The following is a 26990-nucleotide window of genomic DNA, read 5'->3' as shown; positions in this document are numbered from 1 at the left end:
CCCGCCGCTCTCTCCTCCGGTGGATGATCGAATACCGCCCGAAAGCGGCGGGCGAACGTCTATTCCACCTCAGACAGGGGAAGAGGAGCGCACAGGATTTTGCACTGGACTTTAGGACTCTGGCTGCCAGCGCAGGATAGAATGAGAGGGCCCTTATCGACCACTACCGATGCAGCTTAAGGGAGGGCGTTCGTCGGGAACTGGCCTGCAGGCACACCAACCTTAACCTGGACCAACTGGTGGATATGTCAATCAGGCTGGATAACCTGTTGGCCACCCGCGGATGTCCGGATCAGGGGCCGTCCATTCCATCCCCCAGGACCTCCGACCCTACCCCTATGGAGCTCGGAGGTGCTGCTCTTAGGGAGACCGGTGCGACTGCAGTGGTCAGCTGAGGCGGACAGGGCTTTTGGTCACCTGAAGGACCTGTTTACCTCGGCTCCAGTGCTGGCTCATCCGGATCCCTCCTTAGCATTCCAGGTTGAGGTGGACGCGTCCGAGGCTGGGATAGGAGCTGTACTGTCTCAGCGCTCGGGTACGCCACCAAAGCTCTGCCCCTGTGCTTTCTTTTTGAAGAAGCTCAGCCCGGCGGAGCGCAACTATGATGTGGGCGACCGGGAGCTGTTAGCTGTGGTTAAAGCTCTGAAAGTGTGGAGGCATTGGCTTGAGGGGGCTAAACACCCTTTTCTCATTTTGACTGACCACCGCAATCTGGAGGACATCCGGGCGGCGAGGAGATTGAACCCTCGCCAGGCAATTTGGGCCATGTTCTTCACTCGTTTTTTGTTTACTCTTTCTTACAGACCAGGTTCCCAGAATGCTAAGGCAGACGCCCTGTCCCGACTGTATGACACAGAGGAGAGGTCCATTGAGCCCACTCCCATACTTCCGGCATCGTGTCTGGTGGCACCGGTGGTGTGGGAGGTTGACGCGGACATCGAGCGGGCGTTACGTACCGAACCCACTCCCCCCCAGTGTCCAGAGGGTCGTATGTACGTGCCGCTCGAGGTTCGCGATCGATTGATCTATTGGGCTCACACGTCACCCTCCTCTGGTCATCCTGGCATCGGTCGGACAGTGCACTGTCTTAGTGGGAAGTACTGGTGGCCCACTTTAGCCAAGGACGTGAGGGTTTATGTTTCCTCCTGCTCGGTGTGCGCCCAGTGTAAGGCACCTAGACACCTGCCCAGAGGGAAATTACAACCCCTACCCGTTCCACAACGGCCGTGGTCCCACCTATTGGTGGATTTTGTTACGGACCTTCCCCCCTCACAAGGGAACACCACGATCCTGGTCGTTGTGGATCGGTTTTCTAAGTCCTGCCGTCTCACCTCAAGGGTCTGGAGGGCGTTCATGGAACGTCTGGGGGTCTCGATCAGCCTGACCTCAGGTTTTCACCCCGAGAGTAATGGGCAGGTGGAGAGAGTTAACCAGGATGTGGGTAGGTTTCTGCGGTCCTATTGCCAGGACTGGCCGGGGGAGTGGTCAGGTTTTATCCCCTGGGCAGAGATGGCCCAAAACTCACTCCGCCACTCCTCCACTAACCTTTCTCCATTTCAGTGTTAGGTGCCTGGGGTTGAGTCAACTGTATTCTACTCAGCTCAGCTCAGATGCCATCAATGCTTGCAGGACTAAGGTGCAGATAGTAATAGGGCTATTCTCTAGCATTGCATTGAGAATACAGTATGCTATGGGCAGACCTGGCAAACTGTCCATTTATATATCCAGCTCTACCAGTAAATAGGGCCTATGATACCTAGCAGGTGGTTTAGGTCAGGGTCAGGTGGTGTGTAGGGGAGGAAACTCACTTGTATTGTGCCTGGAAGTGTTCCTGTACAAAGCTGTGGCGTGCCCCGGGCTGCTGCGAGTGGGGAGGCTCAGTGACCATCGCCTCCTCTGATATACCAGGGCCCTGGAATAGAGAGTGGACAAAGAGAAACACATCATTGTCACATCTACAATCTCTAACAGCATAAAAACATCAGGTTTAACTCAATCCACTGCTATGCGGATGACACCCAGATTTACATCCACACCAAACACACCTCTCACCTCTCTCCCCCGTCTCTGATCAACTGTCTCCAGGACATAAAAAACTGGATGACACCCAATCTACTCAAACTCAACAGCAATAAAACTGAGGTCATGCTGGTAGCTCCCAAGGTTCTCCTCAAGAAAATGCATTCCAGGTGACTACCTCATGAAGCTGGTTGAGAGAATGCCAAGAGTGTGCAAAGCTGTCATCAAGGCAAAGGGTGGCTACCTTGAACAATCTCAAATATAAAATATATTTTGATTTGTTTAACACTTTTTTGGTTACTACATGATTCCATATGTGTTATTTCATAGTTTTTATGTCTTCACTATTATTCTACAATGTAGAAAATAGTAAAAATAAAGAAGAAACCTTTGAATGAGTTGGTGTGTCCAAACTTTTGACTGGTACTGTATAAATATTTGCAGCGGTGGCAAAACACCGCTAAGTGAATACTCAGAAGGGATGAACAGATCAGCATAAAATATATTAAATTAATATCCGGCGAGTTAAAAAATTGTGGGATGTTGTTCAGCAGTCTTTTTTTCCTATTAAACGGGGATATTCAAAGGCAGTGGAAAGTATTGACATGAATGCAACCCGCTTGGGGTACTTCTCTCTTTATTCTTTAATCCACTCACCTACAGCAGAGCTGAACTGGCCTTGGAAAAAGCGATAAAACTAACAGAGACTGATCACTGAAACCATGCAAGGTCAAAAAAACAAGCTGGTCTGGGACAGCACACAACGAGGGCATAGCAGAGCTATGTGATAATGAATGACGTCTTCTAGTCAGAGATGAATTGAAAACTGCCCCCTCATCAGTGCTGATTTGACTGAACTAATCCAGCTAGCCCTAGCAGCACCGTCAACAACAACAGCAGCCATGGTCTTTGCTCCTCCTTCATCGTCACTTCTGAGGGTGTCTCTATTCTAATGGTGGTTTGTGGCCAGTGTGACTCTGTGGAATAATAATTACTGCAGATGCTGTAATGACACACCATGGATGCAGTGTAGTCATTTGAAAACAATGTAATGTCAAATCTGAATCATTCTCTCACTATGGTATCAGGGTCATGGTTGCACCACTTCATAAAACCATGCTGTCTTGTGACAGGAGTGCCAGGAGGAGATGTAGTTGTGATGGATATTTTGGTACAGCAATGGTAAAAACGAAACAAAAGGTACCATACCATAGGCACTGAGACAGGATGGATGACTGAGAAAAAGAGAGGTAATACTGTATGTCGTTAGGGGCATTCATTAGGCTTAATTACCCCTCTCATTTCCTGGGATGAAAAAAATATGTTTTATTGTCACATACACCAGATAGGTGCAGTGAAATGTGTTGTTTTGTGTTGTTTTACAAGGTCAGTCATAGTAGTACGGCGCCCCTGGAGCAAATTAGGCTTAAGTGCCTTGCACAAGGGCACATCAACAGATTTTTCACCTTGTCGGTTTGGGTATTCAAACCAGCGACCTTTCGGTTACTGGCTCAATGCTCTAACCGCCATCCCTTCATGAATGTCTTTGAAAGAAATCATGGTAAATCAATTTAACAGCAAATAACAAAACAATTTGCTGGCTTGATTATCGATTAGTACTGTAACTGAGCTCTCACAATCTCTCTTCGAGGACGTGTGAAACTTCAACATGCCTCTGCACTATAGTCAATATCAACTGCACAATATGTGCTCACTGACAATGTGCTTTCCTTATTGTCTATTTCCTGATTTATATAGTTACGGTTACAGTTACCGTAGCTGATTTGCATCAAAGTATAGGTAAGAGGACACAGTTCAGCCTTTATTCCTGCAAAACAAGCGCATTGTGGGATAACAATGGTTATAAATAAGAAATAAAGGGAGCATTATTCGCCAAAGATACTTGCATCAGATTTTTGAGCTGCCATTTGCCTTTAGGCCTTCAGGATTTAGTGAAGTAACATGACGCACTTCAGATGCCTAGCAGAGATATTTCATGGTACACAACTGTACATTATGGAGTAAATATGTGACTACAATAGAGCCTTTGTGTGTGTGTGTGTGTGTGTGTTTGCGTGCATGTGTGTAGCTCCCAAACTGAAAAGGCTTTGACCTTGAAGGTAACATTTGTCACAAAGAACATTTGAGGTGTCTGGATTATTTTATATTGCAAATAAACATTCATACTTTCAACATTCAGCACCTGAACAAAGCCACTGGATGTACACATGTTTAACCACGATAACAAATCTCTGACTCACCTTTTCTTATCAAGAGTGGTTGACTTGGAAAAGGCCAAGCTAAAACCACATTTCCATGTTAGCACATTATTACTGTAGTAACTAGAGCGCTGTACCTAGATGCCAGGCACTTGAAAATGCATTAAGTCATCATATCATTTTAGCCCTCATATGACAGGCTCATGGAGACTGTCAGAGCATTATTGCTCGCCAAGTCTCTGCTGTTGTGTTAACTCTCTCTGTTGACTCTTTCTCCACCACACCACACCACGTCTCCTGTCCTGATCCCATAATGACTGCCACTGTTCCCAGGCAGCCAGCTCAACCATGACCCCGTCTCACAAGTGGAGCTGAAAGGAGGTTCTGTGGAAAAAAAGTGTAGTGGTGTGGGAGTGCTCAGGAGGAGATTTCCTCTAACTAAGCAACGCCACTGAGTCTTTTCTTCCAAGTCCACTTCAGCTTAGCACAGACCGGAATGTGACCGACGCATGACCTTCCCCTCTTGCACGGGGCTTCAATAGGCACATACAATGACAAATGTTCCCTCTTCTCTCATTTCCCTCCACTCTCACTTTAGTGAGTCACTCTATGGTTTTAGCTCTCTCCATCACACTCTACCCCACTCAGTCACTCCCTCATCCTTCTCTCATAACATTCTCTCTTTTCCCCTCCCTGTGTGGTACGGTCATGCTCTGCTGAGCCTCCTCTTATTGGTCAAGGGGTAACAGGTCTTTAGAGCAGGCATTGAGAGCAGAGAGAGAGAGAGAGAGAGGGGTTATGTGGTCTGCTCCCATGAGGCCTATGCTCCTACAGAACATAGAGCTAGCTGAATTCATGCCCTACTACCACTCTCTGGCTTCCTCAGTGACAGAGTTGGCTGGCGCTGGAGAGCTTATACATTCCAGAGCTATCTTTATGCAGAGATAACAACACAGTGTTCAGAGACCAATGAGCCCAGCCCAGACACGGTCTTATCGCCTCACTAAATTCCCTGGTCAGCCTGGCCAAGTCATCAGACTGCGAGGCGGCAGCAGCATGTTAGCAGCAACTGCTCCTAGGGCTGGGACCATACCAGTATCGCAATCTTTTTTCCATGGCAAAAATGTAAACACAAAGCAGATCAACTATTTGGTCCTTTAAAAACCTGCTGTATGTAAAATACTATGTGCTATAGTTTGGAAAGTAAATAAATGTGACTCTGGATGACAACATAATGATGTTTGTTCCCAACATTAGGGCTGTTTTCCTAAAGAAGTCAATTGCGCTTCGTGTTTTGTTTCATTGTCACGATACTTACGAGTATCGCGATACTGGTATCGTCCCGGCCCTACTAAAGACGTGAGCACAGTGAGAAACTGAGACACGCAGCATGCTACATGCACACAGACATATGGTTCAGTAAGGCAGAAGTCATCTAAACTGATCAGGCTAGATAACGATTCCCATTAAATTAACTAAAACTGCTACTGTCCTCAAAGTAATATTTTTACCATTTTTATTTATATACCGTAAAACTTCATTTAATAGCCCAGGCATTTATTTGCTTCAATCACTGAACACAACAGGCGCTTATTAGAGACAGGCTTCTATTTGAGCCAGGCGTCTATTTCCTTAATGCACACAGCTTTTGCTCAATAAAATGTTGAAAAGACTACCACACTGTTTAATGTGACTAGTATAAACATTATAATAACAAATCCATCGCAGATCAGACTTGCAAAGACTAGGCTGACTATCATACACCAACAATTTCGCGCTTCAGCACCATTCTCTCACTCGTTGCATTCTATCCCCCGTAGTTGAGCCAACTATGTCAAACCACACTGCTGTCTCATCCATGGAAATTATGTTGCTCTCCTCTATCTTCTTTTACGCAATCTTTACATTATTCACTGAAGTTCACTCGTAAACAACTCATTTAGACCCGGCGTTTTTTTGAAAAAGGCGATTATTTGCTGAAATGTGTGCCGATGCCCGACTATTAAAAGGGACAAGCGGCTATTTGATTCTGCGTTCAATTGAAGATTTACGGTCTGTGGAAAACGATGCATCTTGAGAGGTCTCATAGACTTGAATGTCCTGTCTAACATTGAGATGCTATCTTGGAAATTGGTTGTCAGAAAAAGGTCAAGCTCAAACCTGATAGAAATGCCAGTAAAATGGGTTAGGCAGAAAAAGGTGGAAAGTAGATATTTTGAGTCAACATAGAAAGCCTGATTTTAGGACAACACTTATTCCTTCTGAAAATATAGTCATTTTGTGGTAATAGCACAAATACCATGGTAGTGTAGCCTACAGTAATGTATCTGCTGGGACAAAATGCTGTAGCTCACTGTATGTTCATTCATGATGAAGTTTGTCCCCCTGAAAAACTGTTTTCTATCTTGTACAGTTTCTTGTGAGTTGCACACACACACACACACACACACACACACACGCCCGGACATACACACAAACACTTAGCAAGGCAACAGACTGATGTCCAAGACGGGAACATAATGTACTGTAATGCGTGTCCTTGATAAACACTTTATCAAATAACTCCTCTTGTCATGGACACAAAGAGAAACAGCAAGTTGTCAAAAAGCCTGTGTTCATGTCTGCTGCTTCTTCTAGGCCATCAACTCTGTGACACAAAACAGCAGTATGTCTGTGATGGATGGAGCCTTAGTGCTTTGCTATAAGTGAACATGGAGATGAACACATTTTCAAAAGGGAGATTCAGAATAAATTAAACTGACTTGAGCTCATTCCAACAGTTCTAAGATGAGGTGGCTGTGGTTGAGTGGGTCTCACTGACAGAGCAGAGCCCTGTAATGGAGAGGAGAGGCCAACTGATGAGGGAACTTTTCATTAGAAGCAGTGTGGACAAATAATGATTTATTACTAAACCTGTATAAATAGCTTCATCAGCAAAGGCTATGATTGCTTGCCTGCCGCAGGCAACTTAGTCATATTTATTTGACTTTGCCCTGGTGTTCTTATTAACAGCAATACTGTGTAAACGAACTAACGTTAGCTAGGCTAGGGGTTAAGGTTAGGAATTAGGTTAAAGGGTTAGGGGAAGGGTTAGCTAAAAGGGTTAGGGTTAACTAACATGCTAAGTAGTTGCAAAGTAGTAAAAAAGTAGCTAAAATGCTGAACTTGTCATGATGAGATTTGAACACGCAACCTTTGAGTTGCTAGACGTTCACGTTATACACCCACCCCGACCAATCACCCTCCTTTAGTTTTTGCCTTAAGTAACCTTATGTCTTATGTAACCATACCAAATGTAACATATCATACTAATTAGAGTTTGATGAATTTACATTTACTATGTTATGTCTAGTCTGAGACCAGGCAGTGAGCAGCGATTGATGAGTTTAAGGAATGAAAAATTATAAAGTAGTTAAGTAAAACAAAGTAATGGACACAACTGAAATATTTTATTTCATAGTAATGTCCTATTTTTCTATGTGGACATGACAAAGACAATGGCATACTTTCAATGTTTTGGCAATTGAATGTTCACTATTTTAGGCTTTGGAATTTCCATTGAAAAGCTCATCATTTTAATGTAATTATTTCATAATGCATTAAATGTAACAAAGAAACCCATCAAAAAGCACTAAATCGCTCAGCACTAACATGTAAACATTGACATCATCATCAGTGCCACAGTGAGCACTTTTATGGATACATACATGAACGTTATTTGGCTTGTGTATGTAACGCAGGCTCCAGCAGGACTCTGCTAGACTGGGTAGCAGTCTTTTTAGCTAACATTCCAGTGCCAGTAGCAAGGAGTGGAATGTTGGCTAACAAGACTGCTACCCATGCTAGGACTCCGCCACTACATAGTCCAATGCACCACCATTCAATTATAATGATATTAAACTTGTTTGTACATTATGATTTTTTTAAAATTATTTTTATAACAGACGTTTCAATTGTTCAACTTAGTGCTTGGTAGGGGTGGTGGGAGGCATCACAACAACCTCAGGCACTTTAGCATCTAAATTGAGTAAAATAAGCGGAATTTAATTTTGTCAGCAAATATTGCCATTAAAAGCAACTACCCACTGGGCACAGACGCCTATTCCATGTTGGTACAACGTAATTTCATTGAAATTATTTGTAAACAACGTTGACTCAACCAGTGTGTGCCCAGTAGGTATCCTTAAAGATGATATCAAGTAAAATAAAATAAATTGACATTATGATCAGCAATTATCCCCTTGAAAATAATTTCAGTCACAGATACAGTACAATATCGCAAACATACAGTAGACCCACATGAAGAAAAGCATTGGTCACAAGTTTGTGTTCAGGATGGACATACAGTAGATCTATACAGGGATCACAGTAAATGTCAGATCAGATGATCATTTGATTGGCTTATTCCAATGGCTTATCAAGTTGTCCTTTCAAACAGTTCTAGTGAAAGTCCCTTCTAAAAAAAGTACTCTGCTGTATCTATTTACAGTATAAGACCACACTTTACAAAGTGAATGATTATTGTGAAGGGGCACTTGACTGGGCAGAGGAGATGAGGACATTGATGAAGTCTGAAAAGAGAACATGGAGGAATTTCAGCCACTGTCAGTTTAATGCACAAAATAGAACTCATCATGTAGTAGGAACGTGCGACCGCTAATACCCAAGATATGTTAAGTTGTGAAATTGTCAACTTTGCTTAATCCAAAAGCCTCAATGCCAGGAGAGGCGCGTGCCGATACCCCGGGAGTAAGGAGAACATTACAACTCCAATCCCTCACCCTGGCACCTACAGTGGTGTAATTGATTTCTAGGATTTAGATAAATAGTCGCTAGCGCAGCACTGTCAATGGGGGGGGGGGGGACAGAGTTCAACTATTGTGATTCCTGAGCTGACTGACTAGAGAAAAATACTGTAGCATTGTTATCAGCTAGTGAAAGTGGACGGTGGCTCAAAGGAGTCATTTTCTGTAACCACCAGAGCATGCCAGATAGTTTTGACAGCGATTTAAGTCTGTGTCCAGACATTGGTAAGTGTAAAAAATACAAACAAACTCCCTGCTCTTACAATGCTCCACCATGCTCGAGGCCATTCACTTCACACAGTAAACACAATTCCCCGGTTGAGATGCCACTGTTGTCCTGGGGTCATTCTGACCCCAAATTAAATCTTTTGCCGACAAAATATGTTTTTTATTCATCAATTGGTCTGAAAATAACGGTAGTTGTTTAATACTATGCTCTTTATGATTCAAACAAATTTGAAGTAATTTGATTGAATTATGGGTGTTTTACTAAATGTAATAACTTCTGTTGTCCTCTGGGGTCAAAAAGACCCCGCAGCACAAAGTTTACATACTGCTTGGCAAAACATCTTTGATCATGTTTCTTTGATGTGTGGGGTCAAGCAATGGTTATGACAACAACAACAACAAAAAAAGTATTTTCTCACAGGTGTTTGGGCATTTCACATTTTAGTCTGAGAGAGACAGGCAGCACAATGAGGAGGCAGAAGTTTTATAATGCACAGGAGGCTTGCAAGATAATTTTTGAAATAAAAGAAAATAATGACCAGGAGGACAATGCTGCACATAATGAGGATGAATCAACTGATGAAGAGGGTTCAGGGTCAGAAGAGGAGGAACATAATGATGAGGTGATAGATCCAACATACAGACAGCATGCTACTTCTTCCTCCGAAGATTCCCCCACATCTCCTGCTGCAGAAATGGAAGATGATTATGAATATAAGGAAATGGATGAACGTGATGATGACGTAGAATCTGAAGCTGGTATGGAAGAAGTGTCAGAAGTGGAGCACTGCACCTATTATGATGAAGAATCAACAGATGAGGTAGAATCTGAAGTTGAAATGGAAGAAGTGTCAGAAGTGGAGGACATCATCTATTATGATGAAGACGAAGAATCAACAGATGAGGTAGAATCTGAGGAAGAGGACCCAGCTGACCCTGAACCCTCTTCATCAGTTGATTCATCCTCATTATGTGCAGCATTGTCCTCCTGGTCATTATTTTCTTTTATTTCAAAAATTATCTTGCAAGCCTCCTGTGCATTATAAAACTTCTGCCTCCTCATTGTGCTGCCTGTCTCTCTCAGACTAAAATGTGAAATGCCCAAACACCTGTGAGAAAATACTTTTTTTGTTGTTGTTGTTGTCATAACCATTGCTTGACCCCACACATCAAAGAAACATGATCAAAGATGTTTTGACCCCACACATCAAAGAAACATGATCAAAGATGTTTTGCCAAGCAGTATGTAAACTTTGTGCTGCGGGGTCTTTTTGATCCCAGAGGACAACAGAAGTTATTACATTTAGTAAAACACCCATAATTCAATCAAATTACTTCAAATTTGTTTGAATCATAAAGAGCATAGTATTAAACAACTACCGTTATTTTCAGACTAAATATGTAACACAGAATTGATTGAAAATGTATACTGTATGCTTTATAAACAGTCAAACCAGGCAGGACAAAAGGTGTGATTATGGGCTGTCATTAATAAAAATAAAATGATTCAAAAACAGCATCCTCACTAAACTTTTACAAATACCACTCAGTGATAAGTCAAATAGTCAAAATAATAATAGGTCAAAATAATTCATAGTTTCATTGTATTTTTACTTAAAAACAGGGTATACTTTTATGTAAACAAGGTCTATTGGCTCTAAATTCCAAAACAAATGAAAAAAATTCTAGTAATGGGTTGAACAGAAGTAAGACTAAAGATGTAACACAGAATTGATTGAAAATGTATACTGTATGCTTTATAAACAGTCAAACCAGGCGGGGTCATTTTTGACCCCAGAGGACAAAAGGTGTGATTATGGGCTGTCATTAATAAAAATTAAATGATTCAAAAACAGCATCCTCACTAAACTTTTACAAATACCACTCAGTGATAAGTGAAATAGTCAAAATAATAATAGGTCAAAATAATTCATAGTTTCATTGTATTTTTACTTAAAAACAGGGTATACTTTTATGTAAACAAGGTCTATTGGCTCTAAATTCCAAAACAAATGAAAAAAATTATAGTAATGGGTTGAACAGAAGTAAGAATAAAGATGTAACACAGAATTGATTGAAAATGTATACTGTATGCTTTATAAACAGTCAAACCAGGCGGGGTCATTTTTGACCCCAGAGGACAAAAGGTGTGATTATGGGCTGTCATTAATAAAAATTAAATGATTCAAAAACAGCATCCTCACTAAACTTTTACAAATACCACTCAGTGATAAGTGAAATAGTCAAAATAATAATAGGTCAAAATAATTCATAGTTTCATTGTATTTTTACTTAAAAACAGGGTATACTTTTATGTAAACAAGGTCTATTGGCTCTAAATTCCAAAACAAATGAAAAAAATTATAGTAATGGGTTGAACAGAAGTAAGAATAAAGATGTAACACAGAATTGATTGAAAATGTATACTGTATGCTTTATAAACAGTCAAACCAGGCGGGGTCATTTTTGACCCCAGAGGACAAAAGGCGTAAGGCATTTGGGAGGACAACACGAGGGTTAAAAACAGATTTGGCACTGGTAACACTGAGAAGCACAGTGATTCCCGTCGAAAACATTCACCCATCGTCAGCTCTCCATAGAGTGTAATGACAACACCAACATTGATAAGGATCACAACAGGACTTTATTTCATTGTGGTGCTGACTGAGAGCCTGAAATCACACACATTAACAGAATGGTCTGTCCTCTAGTGAGGTCTTAAATAATTAACCCAACTGTCACCCATAGTGATTCATACCAGTGTTCAGGAACCTGGGCACTTTCACTCCACCGCAGAGGAATTCCGGCAAATGTCCTGCATGGATCACCTGTCTCGTCCTGATGGGTTTTCAGGGATGGAGCATAAAGGGGGACGAGCGTTCCCAGTAATGGCCCTGCCATGAATAATTTAAACATCCATGGAAACACAGAGATGGACATGTGCCTATGGAGGGTGCAGAGCACTATAGAAGAGTGATTGAGAACAGGGGCTGCGGCAGCAGAGCCCTAACCTCTCTGGTAGAGCTGAACACACAGACAGTGAAAGAGAGAGAGAGTGCAGTACACAGCGCTGACACGCACAGCGTTAATGAATAATGGACGTCTACCTCTGAGAAACCTCCTACCATGTCACCTCTCTAAAAATAGCCCCTTCTTTAGTCAAGGTGGACAGGGGTATCAGCACTAATGTCAGAGCCCCACCTCATGCTTCCTTTCAGCCACAAGTGCATTAGTGAGGTTGGGCACTGATGTTGGGTGATTAGGCCTGGCTCGCAGTCGGCGTTCCAATTCATCCCAAAGGTGTTAAATGGGGTTGAGGTCAGGGCTCTGTGCAGGCCTGTCAAGTTCTTCCATACCGATCTTGACAAATCATTTCTGTATGGATCTTGCTTTGTGCACAGGGGCATTGTCATGCTGAAATAAGAAAGGGCCTTCCCCAAACTTTTAACACAAAGTTGGAAGCACAGAATTGTCTGGAATGTCATTGTATGCTGTAGCGTTAAGATTTCCCTTCACTGGAAATAAGGGGCCTAGCCCGAACCATGAAAAACCGCCCCAGACCATTATTCCTCCTCCACCAAACTTTACAGTTGGCACTATGCATTTGGGCAGGTAGCGTTTTCCTGGCATCCGCCAAACCCAGATTCGTCCGTTGGACTGCCAGATGGTGAAGCGTGAATCATTACTCCAGAGAATGCGTTTCCACTGCTCCAGAGTCTAATGGCGGCGAGCTTTACACTCCATTCAACGCTTGTCATTGCGCATGGTGATATTAGGCTTGTGTGCGGCTGCTCGGCCATGGAAACCCATTTCATTAAGCTCCCAACGGTCCCGTTCTGTGAGCTTGTGTGGCCTACCACTTCGCGGCTGAGCCGTTGTTGCTCCTAGACACTTCACAATAACAGCACTTACAGTTGACCGGGGCAGCTCTAGCAGGGCAGAAATTTGACGAACTGACTTGTTGGAAAGGTGGTACCCTATGACGGTGCTGTCCTTGAGGAAAACTATTGGAGATATACTAAAAGAGAACATTTTCCATAACCTGTAGGTAGTTAGGACTAGGGTCTGAACGGATAGTTTAGAGCTTCTGCTCTTTCTTATAATCTGTATGGACACAATATATGATCTATACTTAGCATGTAAGTTTCTCACTTATGGGTGGCACAAATTGAGATGTGGGGGAGGGGAATGGGTAGGGTATATATGCAAATTCAAAACAGTAGTATTTACTACAGTTAAAAAAGTGTACACCACAATCCAGATTGAATTCTTACAGTACCCTGAAAGCACATGCTAGTGACAGTTAAGTTAAATTGTTTGCCTTGAGTCTTTTAATGTGTATTTCTCAAAAGTGCAGAACCTTGGCCTCCCGAGTGGCGCAGCGGTCTAAGGCACTGCATCGCAGTGTTGAGGTGCCACTACAGCCTCGGGTTTGATCCCAGGCTGTGTCACAGCCGGCTGTGACTGGGAGACCCATGGGGCGGCGAACAACAATCCCCCAGCGTCGTCCGGGATAGGGGAGGGTTTGGCCGGCCGGGATTTCCTTGTCTCATCGTGCTCTAGCAACACCTTGTGGCGGGCCGGGCACCTGCAAGCTGACTTCGATTGTCAGTTGAACGGTGTTTCCTCTGACACATTGGTACGGCTGGCTTCCGGGTTAAGCGAGCAGTGTGTCAAGAAGCAGTGCGGCTTGGCAGAGTCGTGTTTCGGAGGACGCATGGCTCTCGACCTTCGCCTCTCACGAGTCCGTAGGGGAGTTGCAGCGATGAGACAAGATCGTAACTACCAATTGGATATCACGAAATTGGGGGGTAAAAAATAAAGAAGTGCGGAACCTGGCTACATACAATATGCTATATCTATGATCTTCTAGGGAGTCATACATTTAGCTTATTTTGCAGTTGTTGTTCTTGTTTTTTGAGGATAATTTTTACCCCTTTTTCTCCCCAATTGGTAGTTACAGTCTTGTCCCGTCGCTGCAAGGTCGAGAGCCATGCGTCTTCCAAAACACAACTCTGCCAAGCTGCACTGCTTCTTGACACACTGCTTGAGCCTCTCGAGCCGGCCGAGGCACGGGAACCTGTCGAGCCTGACGGGCCGGCTGAGGCGTGGGAGCCTGACGAGCCGGCTGAGGCGTGGGAGCCTGACGAGCCGGCTGAGGCGTGGGAGCCTGACGAGCCGGCTGAGGCGTGGGAGCCTGACGAGCCGGCTGAGGCATGGGAGCCTGACAAGCCGGCTGAGGCGTGACGTGGGATGGGAGCCTGCCGAGCCAACCGAGGCAAGGAAACCTCTCGAGCCAGCTAAGGCGTGGAAGCCCGACGAGCCAGCTGAGGCACCCCCAGTTCCTTCGGCCGCGGCACCCGGACCCGACGTCACCAACCCCAGCAAAAACAAAACAAAACCAAAAACTTCCTGATGCTTCCAATTTTGTGTGTCTGCATTCTGTAACGATCTCGGTTCGACAGACGCTGGGAGACGGGATGCAAGTACAGGGTGATGATTTAATAAATAAAAACATGGAACAAAACACGGACAGCGTCTGGACAGGGGAAACGAAACAACATCAATGCTGACATAGGGATCAAACAGAGGAACAGACAGAAATAGGGGAGGTAATTAACAAAGGGAAGGAGTTCAACAAATGCAACAAATATTGTTGTTAAATTCAAATATACTAATTGACAAAAACCCTTTATTTCTTGACAAAATTTTTAAAAAAGGTATAATCTTCGTAAATGATATCATCGGTAGGACTGGTGGAGTTATGTCGCACATGCAGCTAACAAAAACATATGGAAATGTCTGCTCTACCCAAAATTACAACCAAATAATTGCAGCCTTACCGCAAAAATGGAAGAGGAAAGTGGAAGGGGGAGAAAGTAAGGAACTTGTCTGTCGGCCTTGCATTAAAGAACATAATTGGTTAAGGAAAACTGTGATAAATAAAAAAGTATATCAGTTTCATTTAAGGACCAAAGGATTGACAGCCGTCCCATATAGATTGCAAAATAGTTGGGAAGAGATTTTTGACGTACCGATCCCATGGCATAGTGTTTATGAACTGACACGCAAAACGACACCGGATTCAAAAATTAGAATCTTTCAATTTAAATTATTATATAAAATTCTTGCTACCAATAGAATGTTATTTATATGGGGGATACAATCTTCCCAGCTCTGCAGATTTTGCTGTGAAGAGACAGAATCATTAGATCATTTGTTTTGGTTCTGTCCATTTGTAGCTTGTTTTTGGACAGGTCCAGGAATGGCTAAAGAATTGCAACATTTACTTGGAGCTAACCTTGCAGATAGCATTACTGGGTGATCTGAAAAGTCATAGTCAATCGATCAATAATATAATAATACTTTTAGCAATTTTTTTTATTTTTAATTCACAATCTGTAGAAGCAATGAGAATAGAAAGGTTCAGAACTTTTGTAAAACATCACAGTACAGTTGAAATATATATGGCAAATAGAAATCCTATATGGATGGTGTTAAGAGATAGATGGGAGGTGTTGAATGGAGTTGAAGGATGGGACTAATAACAAATAACAACAAATAATAACAAGATAACTAATAATGTAAGCATACTGTGTCCATAATAAGTATATAGGTTGTATGTTGGGAGCTTTTGGGAAAGAGCACAGTTAGAAAGATATGGCATATAGAAGCAAACCGGATGGACATCATGAAAATGATCGGAGAGGTTGAGAGTAGAAGAAGTTCAGGAGCAAAAACAAATAAAATATAATTATTGTAAAATTGACTGTGTCCATAAAATGTAGATAGTAAGTATAAGCTGGAAGTAGAGGCCTAAGCATTGTTGTTCACTAATTTACCCCAAGTAGGGAAAGGATGGCGGAGTTGAAAAGTAATAAAGGGGAGTATATATATAAAAAACGGGGGATTGGAAGTGATGCAGACAATTACATTGATGGAAGTTACAATCTATCTGCAATATTAAGCTGATCTACCCCCCCCCCCAAAAAAAAATAATAATAATATATATAAACAAAGGGAAGGAGTTCAGGTGAGTCCAATGAGCGCTGATGCGCGTAACGATGGTGACAGGTATGCGTAATGTTGGGCAGCCTGGCGCCCTCGAGCGCCAGGGAGGGGGAGCGGGAGCAGACGTGACAAGAGGAGGTCGGAAGGGGATGATGTGACTGTCCTGGTCTCTCTGACCTCATGTCAGTCATGGCTAGTGGGCTACTCTCTGAGAGCATTTTACAGATGTTCAACCATAGTAAAACCCTCTGGTGGAGCACAATTGTTGGCACCCTGTAACACTCTTATCTAGTGTATGATGTCATCTCCACAATTCTGCAGTCATTGGTAACCTACAGTAGATATCATTCTATAGAGCAGACTCGCTAAACATCCACAGTAAAAAGTTTAATAACAGTAAAAACATTACAGCCCAGTGGAGAGAATCATCCTCCACCAATGCTGAGTGGATCTGACCTGCCGTCCCGCTGCTTGTTTTCAAGTCTGAAACAAAAACAGGGAGGAAACACAGCACTTTTTGGAAGTGCCATTCCGAGCCAAGAAAATACTTAGGAGCATATTCCTTTTTTTTTTTTTTTTTTTTTTTTTTTTAATCTTATTATTATTAATTTTTTTTTTTTTTTGGGGGGGGGGAATGGATCAGCTTAATATTGCAGATAGATTGTATCTTCTATCAATGTAATTGTCTGCATCACTTCCAATCCCCCATGTTTTTTTCTCTAGTTTTTATATATATACTCCCTATTATTACTTTTCAACCCCACCATCCTTTCCCTACTAAATTAGTGAACAACAATGCCCAGGCCTCTACTTCCGGTCTATAATTACTATCTACACCTTATGGACAGAGTTAATTTTACAATAATTCTATTTTATATATATATATATATATATATATATATAATTTTTATTTTTTTTTGCTCCTGAACTTCTTCTACTCTCAACCTCTCCGATCATTTTCATGATGTCCATCCGGTTTGCTTCTATATACCATACCTTTCTAACTGTGCTCTTTCCCAAAAGCTCCCAACATACAACCTATATACTTATTATGGACACAGTATGCTTACATTATTAGATATCTTTGTTATTATTTGTTGTTATTTGTTATTAGTCCCATCCTTCAACTCTATTCAATACCTCCCATCTATCTCTTAACACCATCCATATAGGATTTCTATTTTCCATATATATTTCAACCGTACTGTGATGTTTTACAAAAGTTCTGCACTTTTCTATTCTCATTGCTTCTACAGATTGTGAATTAAAAATAAATCAATTTCCTTAACCAATTATGTTCTTTAATGCAAGGCCGACAGACAAGTTCCTTACTTTCTCCCCCTTCCACTTTCCTCTTCCACTTTTGCGGTAAGGCTGCAATTATTTGGTTGTAATTTTGGGTAGAGCAGACATTTCCATATGTGTTTGTTAGCTGCATGTGCGACATAACTCCACCAGTCCTACCGATGATATCATTTACGAAGATTATACCTTTTTTAAACATTCTGTAAAAAAATAAAGGTTTTTTGTCAATTAGTATATTTGAATTTAACCACAATATTTGTTGCATTATTTGTTCTGTCGTTTCTGGAGGATTACATTGAAATTGCAACCAACTTTCTATGGCTTGTTTTAGAAATAGTGACATTTGGGAGATTATTTCCTTTTCAAATAACTTAAAGTGAGAGGTTGTAATCTGAATAAAGGGAAAAAGGCCTTTCTTGAACATTGGGTGAGACAATCTTACTAATTTGCTTGAGAACCAGTTTGGATTTAAGTATAACTTTTGTATGACTGATGCTTTTAGTGATAGGTCTAATGCTTTAATATTTAATAATTTCTGTCCTCCGAATTCATATTCATTATATAAATATGCTCTTTTAATTTTGTCTGGCTTGCCGTTCCAAATAAAATTGAATATTTTTTTCTCATATAATTTAAAAAACTGTTCGCTAGGCGTCGGAAAGTCCATAAGCAAATAGGTAAACTGGGATAAAACTAAAGAGTTAATCAGGGTGATTTTTCCACAAATTGACAGGTATTTTCCTTTCAATGGTTGTAAGATCTTATCTATTTTTGCTAACTTTCTATTAAAATGTATTGAAGTGAGATCATTTATTTCCTTTGGGATATGTATTCCGAGTATATCCACATCACCATCAGACCATTTTATTGATAAACTACATGGTAATGTAAAAATTGTATTTTTTAGTGATCCAATACATAATATAGTACATTTGTCATCATTTGGTTGTAATCCAGAGAGGTTAGAAAATGTATCTAGATCCTCTATGAGGCTGTGGAGGGATTCTAGTTGTGGATTTAAAAGAAAACATGAATCATCAGCGTACAATGACACCTTTGTTTTTAAGCCCTGTATTTCTAATCCTCTGATATTATTATTGGATCTGATTTTAATAGCTAACATCTCGATGGCCACAATAAATAGATATGCCGATAGTGGACAACCTTGTTTCACTCCTCTTGACAGTTTAAAACTTTCTGAGAAATAGCCATTATTTACTATTTTACACCTAGGGTTACTATACATGATTTTGACCCATTTTATAAGAGATTCTCCAAAATTGAAATGCTCCAGGTATATATTTATATATAAACCCCAGTCGAACTTTATCAAATGCCTTTTCGAAGTCTGCTATGAATAGCAGGCCTGGTTTCCCATATTTTCCATAGTGTTCTATTGTTTCCAATACTTGCCTTATATTATCTCCAATGTATCTTCCATGTAAAAAACCTGTCTGATTAGAATGAATAATATCCGACAATACCTTTTTAATTCTATGCGCTATACATTTTGCTAGGATTTTTGCATCACAACACTGAAGTGTAAGGGGCCTCCAATTTTGTAAATGGACTGGATCTTTATATTTTCCACTTGTATCCTGTTTCAGTAATAATGAGATCAGACCTTCTTCTTGAGTGTCAGATAATCTACCATTTACATAGGAGTGGTTAAAACATGCTAATAACGGTCCTCTTAGTATATCAAAAAAGGTTTGGTATACCTCGACTGGTATGCCATCCAACCCTGGAGTTTTCCCAGACTTAAAGTCTTTAATTGCATCCAGAAGTTCCTCCTCTGTAATTTCACCTTCACATGAGTCTTTCTGTGTGGCTGTTAATTTGACATTATCAATAGAAAAAAAATCTCTACAATTAGCTTCAGTTAGAGGAGATGGAGGCGACTGAAAAGAAAACATATGCTTTAAGTACTTTGTTTCTTCCTTCAAAATATCATTTGGTGAATTATGGGTGACTCCGTCAATTGTAACCAGTTTCATTAAGTTCTTTTTGGTAGCATTCCTATGTTGAAGATTAAAAAAGAATTTTGTGCATTTTTCCCCATATTTCATCCAGGTTGCTTTATTTTTATAATATATTACACTTGATCTTTCTTGAATAAGTTTCTCCATTTCTTTTTGTTTTTCCTCTAATTTATTCTGAGCCTCTATGTTACAGTTTTTATTGCCATCTATCTGTTCTGTTAGACTTTCTATTTCCTTTCTTAGTATAAACTCTTTTGACCTAAATTGCTTTTGTTTTCGAGATGAGTACTGAATTGCATGGCCTCTAAAGGCACATTTAAAGGTGTCCCATACAATAAGGGGATTCGCTGTACCTATGTTATGTTGGAAAAAGTCAGTTATAAATTCCTTTGTTCTAATTATAAATAAATTATCATCCAATAGGCTTTGATTAAATTTCCAATATCCTCGCCCACGTGGAAATTCAGTAAGAGTAATGTATATGCCTATTATATGATGGTCCGACCGCATTCTGTCCCCTATCAACACTTTTTTAAACTTTTGGTGCCAACGAGAATGAGATAAGAAAGAAGTCAAGACGACTAGCTTGATTCAGTCTCCGCCATGTATATCTCACTAGATCAGTATATTTAAGCCTCCATATATCTACTAGTTCTAATGTATCCATGACATTCACAATTTCCTTAAGAGCATGTGGGTGATTGTTTGTGGTGTGATTTCTTTTACGGTCCATTGAGCTATTTAAAACAGTATTATAATCCCCCACCATAATAATATTGTCTTGAGTTGCTTGCAGGCTTGATAATTTATTATATATATTGTCAAAGAATTGTGGATCATCATTATTTGGTCCGTAAAGGTTAATGAGCCATATCTGTTTATGGTCCAATAACATATTTAAAATAATCCATCTACCTTGCGTATCTATTTGGACAATTTGCACATTCGGATCGAAATTACTATTAATTAATATCATCACCCCTTTTGAATTTCTTTGCCCATGGGAGAAGTATATTTCCCCCCCCCCATTATTTTTTCCACGCTACTTCATCTCGAATTGTTGAATGAGTTTCCTGTATACAATAGATATTATATTCCTTCTCTTTGAGCCATGTAAATACTGTTCTTCTTTTGTTATTATCAGCTAAGCCATTACAATTATAACTGGCTATACTTATTTCACCATACACCATAATGAGATACAAGTTTCAAGTCTATTTATCATTATATATGTTTGTAAATTTACCAATAAAAAATAGCGTAATGATTGAGTGTCCATATAGCTGTACCGTGATATTTGCATTGCTACGGAGTAACCCTTCAATTGTTCTCCACTAATTCCCCCGCTAAAGCCCCTCCCCATCCCAAGTTGAGCCGTCATCCCAGTGATCAGTATCCCACCCATGTCCCTCCGTATCCCTAAGGCCCCGAGAGGCCAGGACCCATCCATCGAAAACAGCACACAGTGCCACCCACAAAACAGAAGCAGATTAACCGCCAAAAGCATTTCCAATGCTTTCACCTCTCTATATATATATATATCTATACAATTTTTTTTTTTAAATTATGCATATCCTATTTTCCATCATTATCAATTAATATGCGTAATAATGTCGGCAGTTCACACGTAGGATTCTAACATATAACCCGGATTCCCATTGTATTACATTTAATTCATTGACAAGCAATTATTATCCAAGCAAATAATTCCCGCGGTCCATCCCATACCCTCCCCCCCAACATCCCCACCCCCCCACAACAGATGCCAGACAAGCACACACGCACATACTCACATACTCCAACACACTCAACCCTCCTCCTCCACAATCCACCATAAAATCAGATACTCAACGGCTGTTATATCCCAGAGCCCAACTCGAGAAATAACTTGATTTACGAGTGCACATACAGTTAAAGCTGATTGAGAAAGCATGCAGATTGAGCAGAAATTGATAACAATGTGAGATTTGATTAATTTACTTAATCTATGTCAAGTCCTAGGTGATGGAGATCAGATCCACCCTCTTCACCTGAGACACAAACACTCTGATCCCCTGTTGTAACCATTTTCCCAAGCATCTCCACACGGTCAGACCTTTGATTATTTTGTGCAACCTGGGCCACAGTGATAAACCCCCTCTCTGATTGTCCGAGTGTGACCCTCTCCCCATGGGTTACTGCAGCCAGTGTTGCCAGCACTGCCACTACCTGGGTGGGCGTACACCACCGGAATCCCCACCGGCTAGGTAAAAGGTCGTCAAGGTTCTCATTAGCAGCTTTGAGAATTTCCTTGTATATTATGCTCTCCCATCAGGGGGCTCTGGCTTTGTAGGACCAACCCTGCCAGGCAGGCTCAGAATCTTGAGGGGGCGGTGCTGCTCAAGTAGGTCTCTGACCACATTTATTTCTCTGTTTAGGCTGCATATTCACAGCAGGTCCATAAAAGAGATGGGAACTTCTCTTTGGTGTATGGGTCGCTCAGGTTGGTGTCCAGGTTATAGGGTTAGGGATCTTTCCATCATGATAGGACAATGAAAAATTTGATTAGATGTATACTATATTTAAAAATGTATATCCCTCATCTACACAAAATTGAAAGCTCTCTCTCACTACCCCTGCTCGGCTCTGGGATATGCAACCATTTCCCCTCTCACTCACTTAACGCCGCACCTTTTCAAACACTAAAATGCACACCACATGGTTGACTGCGGAAGAAATGGGCCGAGCGTGCAAACGCACCCGCATCCACTCTAAGACTTTTTTGGGTGGATGAATATGACTTTGTGAAATTAATCATTAGTGTCTCATAAGCCTTTAGGGAGGCATCAGCGGAGGCAGAGGGAGAAATTAATTCTAATGAAGGCAGGTAGGTCTCCTGAGCTGATGGGGTTTATTACTGTGCTGCTGACACACTGTGGTGACAGGCAGGAGACAACACCCACAGATGGGGATGTAATGACAGGAGCAAAAGTCAAGAAAGACTAGTAACTATTTACAGTGGGGAGAACAAGTATTTGATACACTGCCGATTTTTCAGGTTTTCCTACTTACAAAGCATGTAGAGGTCTGTAATTTTTATCATAGGTACACTTCAACTGTGAGAGACGGAATCTAAAACAAAGAAGAAAATCACATTGTATGATTTTTATGTAATTCATTTGCATTTTATTGCATGACATAAGTATTTGATCACCTACCAACCAGTAAGAATTCCGGCTCTTACAGACCTGTTAGTTTTTCTTTAAGAAGCCCTCCTGTTCTCCACTCATTACCTGTATTAACTGCACCTGTTTGAACTCGTTACCTGTATAAAAGACACCTGTCCACACACTCAATCAAACAGACTCCAACCTCTCCACAATGGCCAAGACCAGAGAGCTGTGTAAGGACATCAGGGATAAAATTGTAGACCTGCACAAGGCTGGGATGGGCTACAGGACAATAGGCAAGCAGCTTGGTGAGAAGGCAACAACTGTTGGCGCAATTATTAGAAAATGGAAGAAGTTCAAGATTACGGTCAATCACCCTCGGTCTGGGGCTCCATGCAAGATCTCACCTCGTGGGGCATCAATGATCATGAGGAAGGTGAGGGATCAGCACAGAACTACACGGCAGGACCTGGTCAATGACCTGAAGAGAGCTGGGACCACAGTCTCAAAGAAAACCATTAGTAACACACTACGCCATCATGGATTAAAGTCCTGCAGCGCACGCAAGGTCCCCCTGCTCAAGCCAGCGCATGTCCAGGCCCGTCTGAAGTTTGCCAATGACCATCTGGATGATCCAGAGAAGGAATGGGAGAAGGTCATGTGGTCTGATGAGACAAAAATAGAGCTTTTTGGTCTAAACTCCTCTCGCCGTGTTTGGAGGAAGAAGAAGGATGAGTACAACCCCAAGAACACCATCCCAACCGTGAAGCATGGAGGTGGAAACATCATTCTTTGGGGATGCTTTTCTGCAAAGGGGACAGGACGACTGCACCGTATTGAGGGGAGGATGGATGGGGCCATGTATCGCGAGATCTTGGCCAACAACCTCCTTCCCTCAGTAAGAGCATTGAAGATGGGTCGTGGCTGGGTCTTCCAGCATGACAACGACCCGAAACACACAGCCAGGGCAACTAAGGAGTGGCTCCGTAAGAAGCATCTCAAGGTCCTGGAGCGGCCTAGCCAGTCTCCAGACCTGAACCCAATAGAACATCTTTGGAGGGAGCTGAAAGTCCGTATTGCCCAGCGACAGCCCTGAAACCTGAAGGATCTGGAGAAGGTCTGTATGGAGGAGTGGGCCAAAATCCCTGCTGCAGTGTGTGCAAACCTGGTCAAGACCTACAGGAAATGTATGATCTCTGTAATTGCAAACAAAGGTTTCTGTACCAAATATTAAGTTCTGCTTTTCTGATGTATCAAATCCTTATGTCATGCAATAAAATGCAAATTAATTACTTAAAAATCATACAATGTGATTTTCTGGATTTTTGTTTTAGATTCCGTCTCTCACAGTTGAAGTGTACCTATGATAAAAATGACAGACCTCTACATGCTTTGTAAGTAGGAAAACCTGCAAAATTGGCAGTGTATCAAATACTTGTTCTCCCCACTGTATATATACCACCTCTGTGTAATGGCTTTGGAATATACTTACAGAAACATGTACAGTATGTCTATCAAGAGCCATGAACTGTAAAGAATGCTTACAGCAACTGTATAAGGTGTTATACATGTATTATACACAGGTGGTTTACAAAACATGTTACCCCATTCAAAATTACTTATCAAAGACATCTAAATAAAGTGAAATGAAGTCAAACCGTCATGAAAATCTGCTGCCAACTAGCCTATATAATTATGAGCCTTTTTACAGGTAGACTTGGAGAAGGCATTCCACACAGAAGTGGTGGCTCAGCGACAGTGCAGTATATAGAAATGTCCTTAACTGCTCCTTAAACCTTGAGTGATACATTGGGGTATCTGAGGCAGCTTAATTGTGTCTGTGCCAGTGAAAGCAACCCCGGCAGACTGCAGACACATTTTAAAATGTCCCTTTTCAAGAACAGTGCTCCTGGCAAAGGGAGGGACACTCTCAAATTAAACCTCCATGAGAAGTCAAGAGTTGAAAGATCACACATACAGCAATTCACACACACATGCGCACACTCACACACACACACACACACATACACACACACACACACAAACACTCTCAGGCTCTGTGGGGAAGCGATACAGAACATGAGCCCAGTATGTATCGGCCAATCAACACTAATCTGGGTTAGAGGTCAAAGGAGAACACAAACACAGAGCGGTCATATTGGGACCCTTTCCTCCAAGCTGCTTTTCCAGCTGGGTGGCTCAGAGTCACAGGAAGCCATTCTGTTCTACAGCGCAGAACGAATCAAAGGTGGGGAGAGGAAACACTCACCGGCACAATAGGCCTGCACCCTGCCCTCCCTGACTGGAAAACAGTGACCACACATGGCCCATTGTGCCGGTCAGTGCTGCTGTAAGTCATGTTGTTGTGGTTAGGTATTGGTGGGGGGCTTAGTTAGTGCACGCTCTGTAAATTACAACAGATCTTTATGAGGAGACAGGGAAGAGAAGAGAGGATGATGCCTTAAAAGGTTCTGAGGATAGTGTTTCTGACCTTGGTGACCTTGATACTGATAGTTGTGATTGTTCTCAGCGTGGCTGAGGAACCAGTGCAGGACATAAGTCTTCATTTACCCTGCATGGGAATGTCCTGCGTAGTAACCTTCTGTTGTTGAGTGTCTCTGGTAGCTAGCCTTCAGTGCTATCTCTTTTCCTGGCTTGCATCATGAGTACCACTGATCATAATCCTATTTGTCCCAAGACTGAACCCTGAACAATGTGCCTCTTCTCTCTACTCATACCCCTCCCCTCTGCTTCTCTATGGGCACAGATACAGTAGATTCCCAAGGCCCTCTGGAGAATATCCCATTCCCTAAAGTGAATGGCTTGGACCAGTTCAAATCTCTCATAAGCTTTTTTACTGCCTGTGTGTTTGCTGTGACAGCACTGACTGCATTACATCCACAGTCCCCTACTCATGTTAAACTCTGTAGGAGGGCTGAGGGTTCACTGAGAGCAAAAGTCCTTACTGTACCCAAACTGCTCCTTGTTCTGGATAAGTAAACACATTTGTAAATCAGATACAAATAATTGAAATATCATCAAACATGACAACAGTTGCTGTACTGTACTGAATGTGAAACATTGCTGTCCTTGAATGGAGGTTTTCTTATCTGTCAGTCTGTCACTACCCGTTAAGGCTTCCCCACCCACAGCCACAGCCACACTGTTGTACAGAGCCTAACACAACCCCGTCTCACCTCTCCCTCTCTTCATTAGCAGTGCTCAACAAGCGTCTCTTTCGTCCTCCGGCTTACAAAGGGCCGCATTCATGATACAGAGAGAGAGCTTCACACCAGCACTGTTTCCTAAGTGATAAACGGTCAACAAACTGAATGCCAGTTCCATGATGTGACTACAGTGTGTGTGTGTGTGTGTGTGTGTGTGTGTGTGTGTGTGTGTGTGTGTGTGTGTGTGTGTGTGTGTGTCTGTGTGTGCCTGCGTGCGTATTTATTTTTAAGGAACTCAGTCGAGCTTACAACTTACTCTTGACAATAGTAATAGTAGAATGCACAAGGTGCAATTTCGAAATTGGGTGTAGTGCATCAGCAGTTTTCCTCTTGTCATGTCAGTCATTGCAGACCTTAGAGAGTTATTTATAACTTGTCCGAAATGTCCAGATCAACTAGCCCATGTCAGCTAATGTTTTTTACTAGGTTTTTTAGCCTGTTGATTTTGTTGTAATGTTTGAGTCACTCAGATATAACATGAACACACATAAGACATGGCAAAATGTGTAGAATTGCAGGAAATTAGCTTTAAAACGGCAACATTTTCTCTCGGCCAACAAAAGGGGTGTGAAAAGTTTGTTTAATAGACAGTGCTTGTGCCCATAGAGGGAGGGCACGGCATGTTCCCCAATAATTGAAGGAACCAGGGGTGGGAGAACTCCCACTGTTCCTCCGGGTATCCTGTGCTGCTTATGGTGACCGAACGCGTGCTGAAAAACAATTAATTCAGCCCCTGGGTTAGCAGGGAGCTCCCTCCCTGGGCTCTGTTGTGACATGAGAGGACTTATAAACCAGTTGCCTCCCTCCCTCCACCCTCCCTGTGACCCGGGCTTACTCCACTGGCACTGCAATAGCTCCGGCAGGGTGGCAGAGCTGCAGCCTGCCACAGCACAACAACAAACACAACACAACAAACCCTCAAACTCCTCTGAACTCCCTCTTTCAAGCCCCTTTTCCCAGACGTCAATAAGGGTTTGACTATTTGTGATGTGAGAAGGATAAACACCGTTAGATGTGATAGATGTCTGAGCAGTGTTCAAATGGG

The 26990-nt window shown here is 42.0% G+C and overlaps 1 protein-coding gene across 1 annotated transcript in view; it reads right to left on the bottom strand.

The window, feature by feature from the left end:
• LOC311104452 (ubiquitin carboxyl-terminal hydrolase 43-like) overlaps positions 1-26990 on the bottom strand; it is a gene marked incomplete at its 3' end in the record, with an annotated part of 121055 nt that overhangs the window by 70094 nt on the left and 23971 nt on the right. The window contains exon 3 of the mRNA XM_084146291.1: positions 1809-1912. Coding sequence (XP_084002417.1) covers positions 1809-1912 — 104 coding nt within the window. The remainder of the gene's footprint in view (positions 1-1808; positions 1913-26990) is intronic.

Source organism: Coregonus lavaretus, assembly GCF_964263955.1.
Source record: "Coregonus lavaretus genome assembly, chromosome: 28".
Taxonomy (NCBI): domain Eukaryota; kingdom Metazoa; phylum Chordata; class Actinopteri; order Salmoniformes; family Salmonidae; genus Coregonus; species Coregonus lavaretus.
This window is presented reverse-complemented; position numbering and strand designations above follow the sequence as displayed.